Source organism: Arachis stenosperma, chromosome 5, assembly GCF_014773155.1.
Source record: "Arachis stenosperma cultivar V10309 chromosome 5, arast.V10309.gnm1.PFL2, whole genome shotgun sequence".
Taxonomy (NCBI): Eukaryota; Viridiplantae; Streptophyta; class Magnoliopsida; order Fabales; family Fabaceae; genus Arachis; species Arachis stenosperma.
This window is the reverse complement of record NC_080381.1, coordinates 5,440,097-5,452,821: the sequence shown is the minus strand read 5'-3', so window position 1 is coordinate 5,452,821 and position 12,725 is coordinate 5,440,097. Positions and strand designations below refer to the sequence as shown.

The following is a 12,725-nucleotide window of genomic DNA, read 5'->3' as shown; positions in this document are numbered from 1 at the left end:
ATCACATAAATAATTATTTAAAAAACGAATGTAATTACATAAATATATAATTACTTTTATATTGTTAGTACATCAAAATTAAATTCTTAATTTAATAACAAATTTCATGTTTTTTAATATGCGGTATAATTATATATTTTTTTAATATGCTGCATTATAGTTTAAAATTTGGCTGAAGTTAAGTAGTAAATAAAAACTCTAAATATTAGACGTGTAAATTAGATTTTGTCTAATTGATCTGACTAAACAAAAATGAAGACATCCAATAAGCTTTTCTAGTTTTATTTTCTTTGGAAAAAATAGTAAATAACTATTAAGCAGAATTGTTAAATTTTATTCTCACGATAATGTGATGATAATACTAAAATTCTGAAGATAAAACTAATAATCGACAGATAAAACTAAAAATTCAAAGGTTTGAAGATTTAATTGAAGATGAATCGAATATAATAAAATAATATATTTATACAAAAATATATAATTTTTTAAAATTATTTTTATATTTTATTATTTTAAATTAATTAATTATTAAAAAATTAGACAAATTTAACTAATTAACTGATTGTTTAACTAATTTTTTAACTAATTCATTGTCAATCAATTTTTACTCTAATTAGACCGGTTAATAGTCAATTTCTCGGTAACTCAGTCAAATTAACCGATTTGATCCAATTTTTAGAACATAAATAATACCATTAATCCTTGAATGAAGTAAATATGACCATTAAAGCAAAATAATTTGAAGGGCTTCATAGATATCTCTCCACATATATCATATATATAACCACCTCCAATATTTTTACAAAATATTACGTATACATTATTAATTAATTATTAAATTAATTATTTATATATATATATATATATATAAATAAATATATGTACTGTTTAATTTACATATTTTAATATATATTTTATATAAATAATTAGTTTTATGACTAATTTTATGTAGCATAATTGGTATTTTTATGAGAAAATTTGGTTATATTTTAACGGTGAGGTAGATTGGTCTTTTTCTTATTATTTATTGAGGTCTACAATTTTGGTTGACTTCTTATTAATCTCTATTATGAAATTTAATCTATCTATGTGCAAGGAGCACATTCAAGGCTCCGTAGACCATAGACCCAAGGAGTATGAGAAATTATTGATTTTTTATTGTACTCTATCTAATGATGCAAATTAACGATAAATCATATTTTAAATCTCATATTGTTAATTAATAATTATTCAATATATATTATCAAATCTACGGTATATTATAATTATATAAAAATTTAATAATTTTTTGAAAAATATCAAGACTATATTTAAAAAAAATCAATTAAGAGATAGAAATTAAGAGATAGAGATTGAGAATAAATTAAGAGATAGAGACAAAGAAGAATGAAGTTACTAAGTTTGACGTTGTGCAAATTTAGGGAAATGATATGGTGGATTGGGAATATGTGGGTTCCAAAGAGGCTTCTAGAGGTCTATTGTTAATGTGGGACAAAATGATTTTTAAGTTGAGTAACGGTTATAAAGGAGAGAGGTGGTTGTGTGTGGAAGGGGTGTTGATGAGCAATAATTTTTATTGTGCGTTTTGTTTGGTGTATGGTACGCATGTCAGGAAGGAGAAGCTAACTATGTGGGAGGAGTTGAGTTTTATTGCTGGAGTATGCTAGGTCCCCATTTGTTATAGGGTAATTTTAATGAGATTGTGAAAGTAGAAGAAAGAAAAGGAGCTAATGCTTTAACAGCATCAGCGGAAGATTTTAGAGACTGGATCCGGGATATGGAGTTAGTGGATTTAGAACTAAATGATCGCAAATTTACATGGTTCAGAGGCCAATCTTGCAGTCGCATTGATAGAGTCTTTGTTAGCTTGGAATGGCTTGAACAGTTTCCTGAGATACGGCTTAAAGGTGAGCCAAGAGGTTTATTTGATCATTATCCTTTGATAGTGGAAGATAGTAGATTAAGAGGAGGGCCGAGGCCATTTTGAAGTCTGAATTCTTCGTTCACACATGACGGGTTTCTCTGAATGGTGAAGGAGGAATGGAGGGGTCTAGGTGAGGTTCAATTTACTGAAAAGTTGAAGGCTTTGACGATACCTTTGAGTAGATGGCACAAGGAGAAGTTTGGTGATATTAATTTGAAGGTACAGTAGTTAGAAGATGAAATCAAGAAGTTGGATGATTTGGCTAGTGATGGAGTTTATGATGGGACTATGGAGGCAAGAAGGAGAGCTCTAGTTAGCTTTTGTAAACGTTGGTATGTCAGGAAGGAAATCCATTAGAAGTAGATGTCAAGGTCCCGACATGCTAAGTACATGGATAAGAACACTAGATATTTTCATAATTTAGCCTCAGCAAGAAGAAGAAATAATCGGATTGATGCATTGGTGATAAGTGGCAGATTAGTGAAGAATCAAGCCAGGATTAAGAGTGCAATAAGAGATTTTTACAAGAACTTGTATCATCAGGAAGCGTCACCTTTGGTAGGTATTCGGGATGGCCTAGTTAACAAGATACAGGAAGAGGACGCTACAGACTTAGAGAGGATGCCTTCGGCTGACGAAATAAAGGAAGCAGTTTGGGATTGCGAGTCGTCTAAGGCCCCTGGCTGTGATGGCTACAATATGAACTTCATAAAGAAGTGTTGGGAGGAAATTGGTACTGAGTTTACTGCAGCTGTCATGAATTTCTTCCAGTCAGCTGCGCTGCCAAGAGATTCTAATGTTATATGGATGGCTCTGGCTCCGAAGTTTGTGGGAGCAAGGGAGATAAAAGATTTTCGACCGATTAGCATGGTAGGGTGTGTGTATAAAGTCATTTCGAAGGTGTTGGTGCGGAGAATGAGAAGGGTAATGCTGGACTTAGTAGGGGAGACTCAGAGTGCGTTTGTGCAGGGGAGGAAGATTCATGATGGGACTTTGATTGCGTGTGAAAACTGTGCAATGGTTGAAGCAAAGAAAGAAGAAATCGGCAATAATCAAACTGGACTTTCAAAAGGCTTACGATAGAGTCAAATGGAAATTTGTGGATATTGTACTTCAAAAAATGGGCTTTAGACAAAGATGGCGAGAGTAGATCAAGAAAAGTGTGTGCACGGCGTCTATGTCACTTTTGATAAATGGCTCGCCTTCTAAATCTTTTAAGATGGAACGGGGCTTACGACAAGGGGATCCTCTTTCTCTGTTTCTTTTTGTTCTTGTTGTTGAGGTCCTTCATAGGATGATAGAAGAGGCAGTAAGACATGGAAGGATCTCTCCTTTGTTAGTTGGAAAAGACAATATTGAGTTGTCTCACTTGCAATTTGCGGATGACATAATACTTTTTTGCCCCCCGGAGGAGGAGACTATTTGCAATTATAAATGGCTTTTACAGTGTTTTGAGATGATGTCTGGCTTGAGTATTAACTTTGATAAATCTAGCTTGATTCCGTTTAATTGCGAGCGAGAGTGGTCACAAAGGATGTGTATCTTGTTGGGGTGTAAGAAAGCAACATTGCCAGTCAAATATCTTGGTATTTCTTTGGGAGCGAATCCGAAATTGGTCAAGACATGGAAACCTATTATAGACAAAGTAGAAGAGAAACTTAATCTGTGAAAAGCCAAAAATGATTAATAAAGCCGGTAAGCTGGTACTCATCAAATCTGTGCTTAATAGTCTACCGGTTTACTATCTTAGCTTATATAAGATGCCCAGAGCAGTAGCAGATAAGTTGATATCTTTGCAAAGGAGGTTCATGTGGAGTAATGAGGACGGAAGGGATGGGGTGCCTTTGGTGAGGTGGGATATTGTGCAAGCTCCAAAACGCTTCGGGGGTTTGGGCGTGGGCGATGCAGTGCTCCAGAATACAACATTGTTGTTCAAGTGGTGGTGGCGATTTTCAAAGGAGGATTGCCCATTATGGAAGAAAATTGTGTGCTCCTGCAATGACTTGAAGCCAAATGTCCTTCTTTCTTGTCAGCCAATTCCTAATACAAAGGGTTCGTGGAGGGACATTTGTCAATTGCAGATAAGAGAACAGCAAGCGAGAGATAAGATGGTCAGAGGGTTATCATTAGAGTTAGGAGATGGTAGAAGAATTTGTTTCTGGGAAGATAAGTGGCTACCATGTGGTGTGTTGCAAGATGTATTTCCAAGGCTTTTCTCGATTTCAAATCAAGTCGGATCTGTTATAGGGGACTGTGGGTTCTGGGATGGGCTGGAGTGGATATGGAACTTTCATTGGAGAATGGTACTATTCTAATGGGAGTTAGAATTAATTAACCAACTTCATAGAGTTCTACAATCTGTCAGGTTAACAAGTGAGAGGGAGGACAGAATAGTATGGAAATTTGATAGATCAAGAGTTTACTCTACTAACTCATTTGTGCAGGCTTTGCAGGCTGAGACTCTCCCGGAGGACATTACGAGTAATAGTTTCACTAGATCTATATGGAGAGGACTAGTACCACCAAGAGTTGAGCTATTCACCTGGTTTGTGTTAGTTGGTAGGGTCAATACTAAGAAAAGATTGATTAGATTGGGCATTATTGATCACAGGGATATGATTTGTGTTTTATGTAAAAAAGAAACTGAGAATTATTTCCACTTATTCATTGGTTGTGAGTTCACATGGCAGGTGTGGTATGCTTGGATATATGCTTATAATAAATTTTGGTCTATTCCAAGAACCATTAAGCAACACTTTGAGAGTTGGACAGGAGCTCCTGTATGAAAAGTCGAACGTAACAGGTGGCTGATTGGTTTTTTTACTATTATTTGGAATACATGGTTGGAAAGGAATGCCAGAATTTTCAAGAATCAAGAAACATGCGTTGCGGAAGTTATTACCCAGTCGATTAGGAGCTACAAAGAGTGGGTTGGCTTTGTTCAGTCTAGTTATTGATGGCAATGTCGGAGATAACTTCAGTTTTTTTGTTTAGTGTTTGTATTATAACTCTGGACTTTCTAAATGTTCCACTTTACTGTGTTGAGCTTCTTATTTCAAAAAAAATAAATTAAGTTTTTTTTATTAGGTTTAGTATAAAATATACATGATTGAGTTATATTTTAGTATTCTATTTAGTTCAAAATAAATATAGTAATGAAATAAGAACATTTTAAAGGAAATATTGTTAAAGTTTCAATCTTCTTTTTTAGATATTTCAGTCTTTTGTGTCTTAACTTTCTGAAGATACTGAATAAATTGAAATTTTGTGTCTTAGAATGAAATTTTAGTGTCTCTGAATACCAAACACAATAATAAGTCTCAGTCAAACACTAACTAAAAATTGCCGACTGTCGAATTAAGAATCGTTTAAATAACACTAGTTATCACTTTTTTTATTCCTTTTCTAAAAAAGCGTAAATGGACAAAAGTACGTATGAAAGATTTTTCGAGTTATAAAAGTACACACGATAGAATCGAAATTTCAATATATACACTAAAAATGACTAACGATGGACAAAACTAACCTGCCATTAGAAAAGTTCCGTTCTCGTTAAATGTCGTGTACACATGGCAAATACATTAGTGATTTGGCATTATTTATTTTTTGTTAGAAAATTTAAGGCGGAATATTACTTATTTCTTAATTTTAAAATAAATTAAATAAGATTATTAAAGAGAGAGTATCCTTACTGTGCCCAAAATCCCAAACAAACTAATAAAAAGAAAATCCTAGGAGAGCTGATGTGTTATTTTCTACAAGCGTCATTATCGTCTTTCATCCTTCCATCAATGCAAACTATCATCGCAAGGAGTTTCTATTAGTCAACGTGCTTTTGAAGGTGGTCCCACCGATAAAGTCTAACGTGAAACTAGTGAGAGTAGTTTATTTACGATTCAGCAATAACAAAAATACGCACTCACTGTTATTTCTCTAATACTGTGAAAGATTGAGTAACTATTTTTGGTTACCTCAGTTACTATTTTCATGATAATAACAGTAAAATTTTTGAACTCATTTTTGTTGATTTTTAATCTGAAATGGATGGATAGTTTGGAGGGTTTATTGATTGGTTTTGATATTTATGTTTATAGAAAAATGACAACTCACATTATTCTTTTGTATCATCATATAGGAAATTAGAGAGAGGTTCGAACTTCAATTTGGTTTATTCTAGAGATTTAGAAAATGAGATTAACAGGGTTAATGTAAATACTTTGAATATATTTTTTATGGATAATTTATTCATGGACTTAGGATATGAAAATTTTGGTAAAATATACTAGTTAGATGAAGACTTGGGAATGAATGGTGGTGGTTTAAATATGATTAGGGAAGACAATGTTGTTATAAGAATGTATAATTGAACATTGAAGCATGATAAAAAAAAGTGCATATTTACTTTGATTATCCTGTGGATAATTCAATTGAGTTTGTTGATTTGGATGTGGAAAAAAGATAGTATGAATGTCTCACCCCCCACCTCCAACTCCACTTACATTACAAGAGACACCTGTTAAAAAGTTGACCCCAATTCGTAAGATGAGGATCCCACCTCCTAAGAAGCAACATCTCACTTATAAAAAATCACCTAGAATAACAAAATCACAACAAAAGCTATAGAGGAAAATAAATGGTTGTAATCCAATTACTCCCACAATTCAACCACAGTCTAAACTTCAATCAAAAATCATATCCTAACCAAGGCTCGAACCACAACCCAAACACTCAAATGCCAATTCCCAACACAATCTTATCCTAATTTAAGGTCCACATCCCAGATACAGCCAAAAATCAAAACAAAGACCAAAATTCAACAACAGCCAAAGCCTAAAAGTAGAACCACAAGAAAGAAACAATCCAATCAACAAATAAATATCACTCCCCTACCACATCCCATTTTTGAACCATAGTTCAACTCCCAACCTGAAGAAGTGACAGTCTCTCAAACCCACGCACCACAAGAAATCTAATTCCAAATTTAAATACAACAAACTCCAGTAATTAAAACACAATAAGTTTAAACAGGACCTATACTCTCAACCTATACACAAGAATAACCCACTAATGAAAGTAAACCTAGTAGAAGAGCAACATATAAAAGACTTGCTCCTAGTAGTCAGCATTTTGAGAAGGAAAAAAAACAGGCTCCTAGAATATATGTTCCTATTGATGATCCTGACAGCTCAGACTCTGATCCAGGATACCATGGCTATAAATTTTAAAAGTTACTTGATTCTTGTAGTGATAAAGAAGAAAATGAAAATGGAGAACCTCACTGGCCATAAGGTAACCCAAATGCACCATGGGGCATAGTAAACCTAGAATTGGAAATAAAATTATGAACAATAGATAAATTCAAGAGAAAAATTAGAAAGTTTAATATTCAATTAGGAAAGAGTGTAATTTTCAATAGGTAGAGCCTAAGAAATGCAAGGCTATATGCAGTAGTGAGGCATGTTCTTAGTCTATTTATTGCTCAAGGATAACTTACCCAAATAATTTTCAAGTAAAGACCTTTGTGAATGAACAAGTGTGTGGTAGACAATACAAAAATATTTCTACAGATAAAAAAGGATAATTAGAGAATTAAAAAATAAGCTAAGATATCAACCTACAATGACATGTGGAGAAGCTGAGACATGATTTAGGAGGGAGTTTAGTTTGCATGTTCATCCCAAGAAAATTTAGAAAGCAAGAAAGAAAGCTAAAGAGATTATTGAAGGATCAGAAAGAAAGAGAACAATATACATTACTCAAAGATTACATATTGCAGTTAAAGAATTCAAATTCTTAGTCTACAATGGACATGGACCTAACTCTCATGCCAAACTCCAATCCATTATTTAGAAGGATATACATATACACAGGTACCACTAGAAAAATGTTTCTTCAAGAATGTAGGCCATTTCTTATTTTTTATGGTACTTTTCTCAAAAGATTTTATGGAGGTCACTTGTTGACTGCCGTGGACCAAGATGTCAACAATCACTTTTTTTCTGTAGCATATGCAATTGTAGATACTAAAACTAAAGATAACTGGAAGTGGTTCCTCCGGCACCTCCATAAAGGCATAGGAGATTACAAAAGTGCATGGCTAGAATTTTATGTCTAACTAGCAGAAGGCTAGTAAAATAATTCTATTTGTTACCTACTTTACTTATGTGATTATGTTTTATATATTGCATCTTTTAACCACTTGATGATATATTTTAGGACTTAATACCTGTTACGAAAGAAGTGATGTTTGAAGTAGTACATTATTACTTTTGTTTGATGCATTTATGAAATAAATTTATTAATGCATGGAAAGACAAGCAAATGAAGGGGGCTGTTTGAAAATGTGCAAGATCCACCACAGATCAGCAGTTCAAAACAGTAATGAAAAATGTGAAAAAATTAATATACAAGCATGGGAGTATTTAAATAAAATAGATCCAAAGTCTTGGACTTGCTTGTACTGCACTAGCAAATAGGGGTCAGAGTCTCGAAATCATGGTGCACAACTGGTTATCGCTGAGAGCATATAATGCAACATACCAACAATTTATTCAACTTGTGTCATCAATGGAGTTTTGAAAAAAAAAAACTCAGGGATATCTACCACCGTCACCATGTTACAAGAAGCCTATAGAAAGACTTACCAAGAAGAGAAAAAAATCAGTCCTGAGTTAGCTCCAAACCAACATAAAATTAGAAGAAAGTATGGAGAAATTACTTGTAGAACTTATCACAGGATAAAAATTATTTTTTTGTGTGTGTATGCTGAATGTGTGATATGTGAAATATGGATAATTTTAGTATTTTATTATGGTAGACTGGCCATAATAGCAAGAATTATCCTTTTAAAAATAGAGAAGCTGCATGTCCAAATGCAGCAGTAGCTACAAAAGCAGAGAATACTTAACAACAGGAGGACTATTGAAAAGAAATCTTGGATGTTTTAGTAGATGAAAAAGCTGTGACAGCAGCAGAACAAGCAGAGGCAATGGCAACATCATCACAGGTATACCTATCCACCTTTTTTTCCTCCAGAATTTCATGTTTGAGTCATAATAGAAAATCTAGGATGAGTGATTAATAAAGCTATTGACTTTTATTACAGCAGCAAAGTCAACAACATAATGCCCACCAAGCTGCTGGGCTTGGGCTCTATTTTATACCAACCCCAGGACTGATAAACCCAATTATCAATAGACATACAATTTCTAATCCAACAAAATTTACTTCCACCAAGAATGAGACTTTCACATCAAAGACATCAGTTAAAGATGGTGAGAGCAAGGGTCAGGCTGGTCCAAAAAAACATAACAAAAAAGGGTAAAGAGGCACCATCAAAGAAATCAAGGACTGACACAAATAAGTGAATTAACCATCAAGGGACAGCATGTTTTTTGTGTTTTGTTTACTTTGGAAATTTGTCTATTTGTATTTTGTTGGCATAACTATGTATACCTAAGTGATAAACCAATTTTATTTTAGTTTGTAGTGTTTTTACTTTATGTTAGTTTTGGTGATGATAACATTAAGTCTTATTTTATTGGACTATTTATCTTATCTTTGCTTGACACTATGTATGACTCTTTTATGTTGGTTAAGGGATCAATATTTATTACTTTATCATAGTATTGTCTTCTGTTATAGTGAAAATTTTTTTTTATTTTATCATTGAATAAAATACATATAACTGATAAACCAAACTGGTTCAAAACCCCAACACATTTTACATTCATTAGGTAACTCAAAACAGACATCTTGAAAACCAAATTCCATCACTTTAACAAATTGTACACAACCATCGCACATAATATCCCTATTCGCATATATAATCTGATTATCAACTTTCTAAGGTAATTAATTTCAGCTCTCATCCTATTGTTCTAGTTAAATAACAATTTCACACTTGCTCATCTGAGTAAATTCTCTCACTCGTAATAGCATTGTGTTCCTATGAAAATGAATGTTGTAATAAATTAGCATCTCGAATAGCTTTGTCTCTATATTCATTTTCTACTTTATCAATTTAGATGAAATACTCACATCTCAAGTCAGATTTTTGCTTCATTGAACATGAAGATTAAAAAAAACTTGAGTATTAGAGTCTGGAACTAAATTCAATGTACGCATACTTTATAAAAAGGACATCGAAAGAACCATCTCCTTGGATTATGCTCTGTTTCCGACTTTAGCAACACGACTTCAATGCCATGGTAGCATTTGCAACCATTAAAAAGGTATTTTTTGTTCTTTCTCTTCGACCGCAGCTCCGGTAGATGATCTTTTGGTGTCACCCGAACTGCTCTCCTATGAAAATACTTTCTTCTAATCCTCAAACCTAGACATGACTTCAACCTCTCATCCTTGTTGGCACTTTTGAAAAATGTCGTACCATTAGGGTTCTATCAACTTAGGATACAATAAAAACACTTTTCCTTTTAATAATCTTATTTAGTTTATTTTAAAATTAAGAAACAAGTTATATTCCACCTTAGATTTTTTTAAAAATGATAAATAGTGCCAAATTACTAATATATTTGTCATGTATATACTATATTTAACAGAAACGGAGTTCCTCTAGTGACAAGTTAGTTTTATCCATCGTTAATTATCTTCCGTGTGTATATTGAAATTTTAATTTTGTCGTGTGTACTTTTGTAACCTAAAAAAATTTTTATGTGTATTTTTGTCTATTTACTAAAAAAAAAAAGGTTAAAAACTTACATTTCAGATATTTTATCTTAAAATTTTAAAAGAATATTAGTAATTTCTTTCTACCAGGGGACTTTCATGACCACTATATTAATTACTTTGTGAATAATACATCTAACATCTGAAACCAAAATGAGTCAAATTAGGGGATCACTAATTCCGACATAAGATGTTAAGTATAACTTATATTACAATGTTTAATTGTGTTCCAACTTCCAAGTTCTAATGAGTACGGACTTCACCAACCACATTATTATATTTAGCATATAATTCGTTATTAGAAGGCGAAATTAAAAGCTCCAAGGTAATTGACCATTTTTGTGCACGTCATGCTCATTAAGCATCCAACTCGCTCTATCTATTGGAAGTGACAAAATGACATCCACCACGTATACGATCTCTCCCGTTTCTATTATTTTGAATTCCACTACTTAAACAGTGAAAGTGAAGCTAAAAAGATGTAGTTAGTAGGTTCTTGAAAGAGAGCGAGACACCAATTGCTTGATCTTTTCATGGCCCGGCCACTATATCATGAAAAGCCAAATTAAAGGTATAATAATTTAGGGAAATGTTAGGGATAATAATTTTGTTGAACAATGTAAATAATTATCAATCAAATAAAAATATACTATACTTCTAAATTAAATCTCTAAATTTTAATATTAAAATAACCATCCGTACACTAGTAAAATGAACATCTGATATATCTATTGTTTACATTGTTTAATATTTTCATTGTTTACCTATACTTTTTCAATAATTTAAGCAACTATTACTCTAACATTTGGTCCAATGATTAGTTTATTCGTTAATTTAAATAAAAATAAAAAAAGTTAAATTACATAGTTTGTTTTTATATTTTTAGTAAAATTATAAATTGGTCTCTACACTTTAAAAATTTGTAATTGGATCTTTAAAGATAATTAAAATTTACAATTTAGTCTCCATCGTTCAAAAAGACTGCGTTTGTTCCTGAGATAGGGACACTGAGACACAAAATCGTGTTTGACAGAAGAGACATGGACAGAGACAATGTGTCCAGAGACACTAAATTAGTGTATTTTGTGTCCATCCTAACAGGAAGGACACAGAGACACTAACAAGAGACACAACTTATTTTTTATTTTTTTTTTCATTATTCTTGTTAATTTTTCATAATTATATTTTTTATTGTTATATTTTTCATCTCAAATTTTTTGAATGAAAAAAATGAGAATAAATTAATTTTTCATAATTTGTTCTAATTTATCACCAAACAGAATACAAAAACACAAAAATTTGTGCCTCTGTCCTCAGTTTCTTGTCCTGTCCTATTCTGTTAAAGTATTTGATTTAACAGAATATTCTCAATATATCTTCTATTTTAACAGAATATTCTTAGCATATTCTGAGAATATTCTATTAAATCAACACTTTTTAACCGACAAAGATTAAATTATAAATTTTAATTTTCTTTAAATACTCAATTATAAATTTTTAAAGTGTAAGAACCAATTTACAATTTTAATAAAAATGTAAGGATTAAGGTATAACTATAACTAATAAAAAATTTAAATTCTATTTTATATATAATAATTTATTGATTAATAATAAATTTTTAAATAAAATTTAAATCTACGATCATCAATTAATATTTGATACGCAGGATTAAAAAATAGTATTAAAAGAAATAATAATTCATGAGATGAGGGACACGTACAGAATATTGTTATTCTACTTACTGCACTTTGTTTACACCTTGCATCGTTCTTCTCCATTGCATTATATATATAAAGAAATATTGTGTATTTAACTATTTATTTGTATCTTATGCATGCCAAAAGCTTATACAGTATATACACTACTACTCCACAATTACATTGAAGGACTAACATGTGTGCTTGCTATCATGCACTAGATTGAGTGAATATATATAAACGTTTACAATTCAAATTTAATAGGCTAAAGTTTTGTACATGTGTATGTTTTTTATTAGTTTGATTTTAGCTATATATAGTTATTTAATTGAGAAAAGGAGCCTTGGAGCCAGTAGTGGAACTTGAAGAGAATTATTGCGGGAACAAAAAAATTTAATATAAAATTATATAATGTT

At 31.9% G+C, this 12,725-nt stretch overlaps 1 protein-coding gene across 1 annotated transcript; it reads left to right on the top strand.

Annotated features, from left to right (window-relative positions):
• Positions 1–3,101: 3,101 nt before the first annotated feature.
• LOC130980324 (uncharacterized) lies at positions 3,102–3,593 on the top strand. The gene has a single exon (XM_057904016.1). It carries the CDS (start codon positions 3,102–3,104, stop codon positions 3,591–3,593), a length of 492 nt encoding a protein of 163 aa, XP_057759999.1.
• The last annotated feature ends 9,132 nt before the right edge of the window (positions 3,594–12,725 follow it).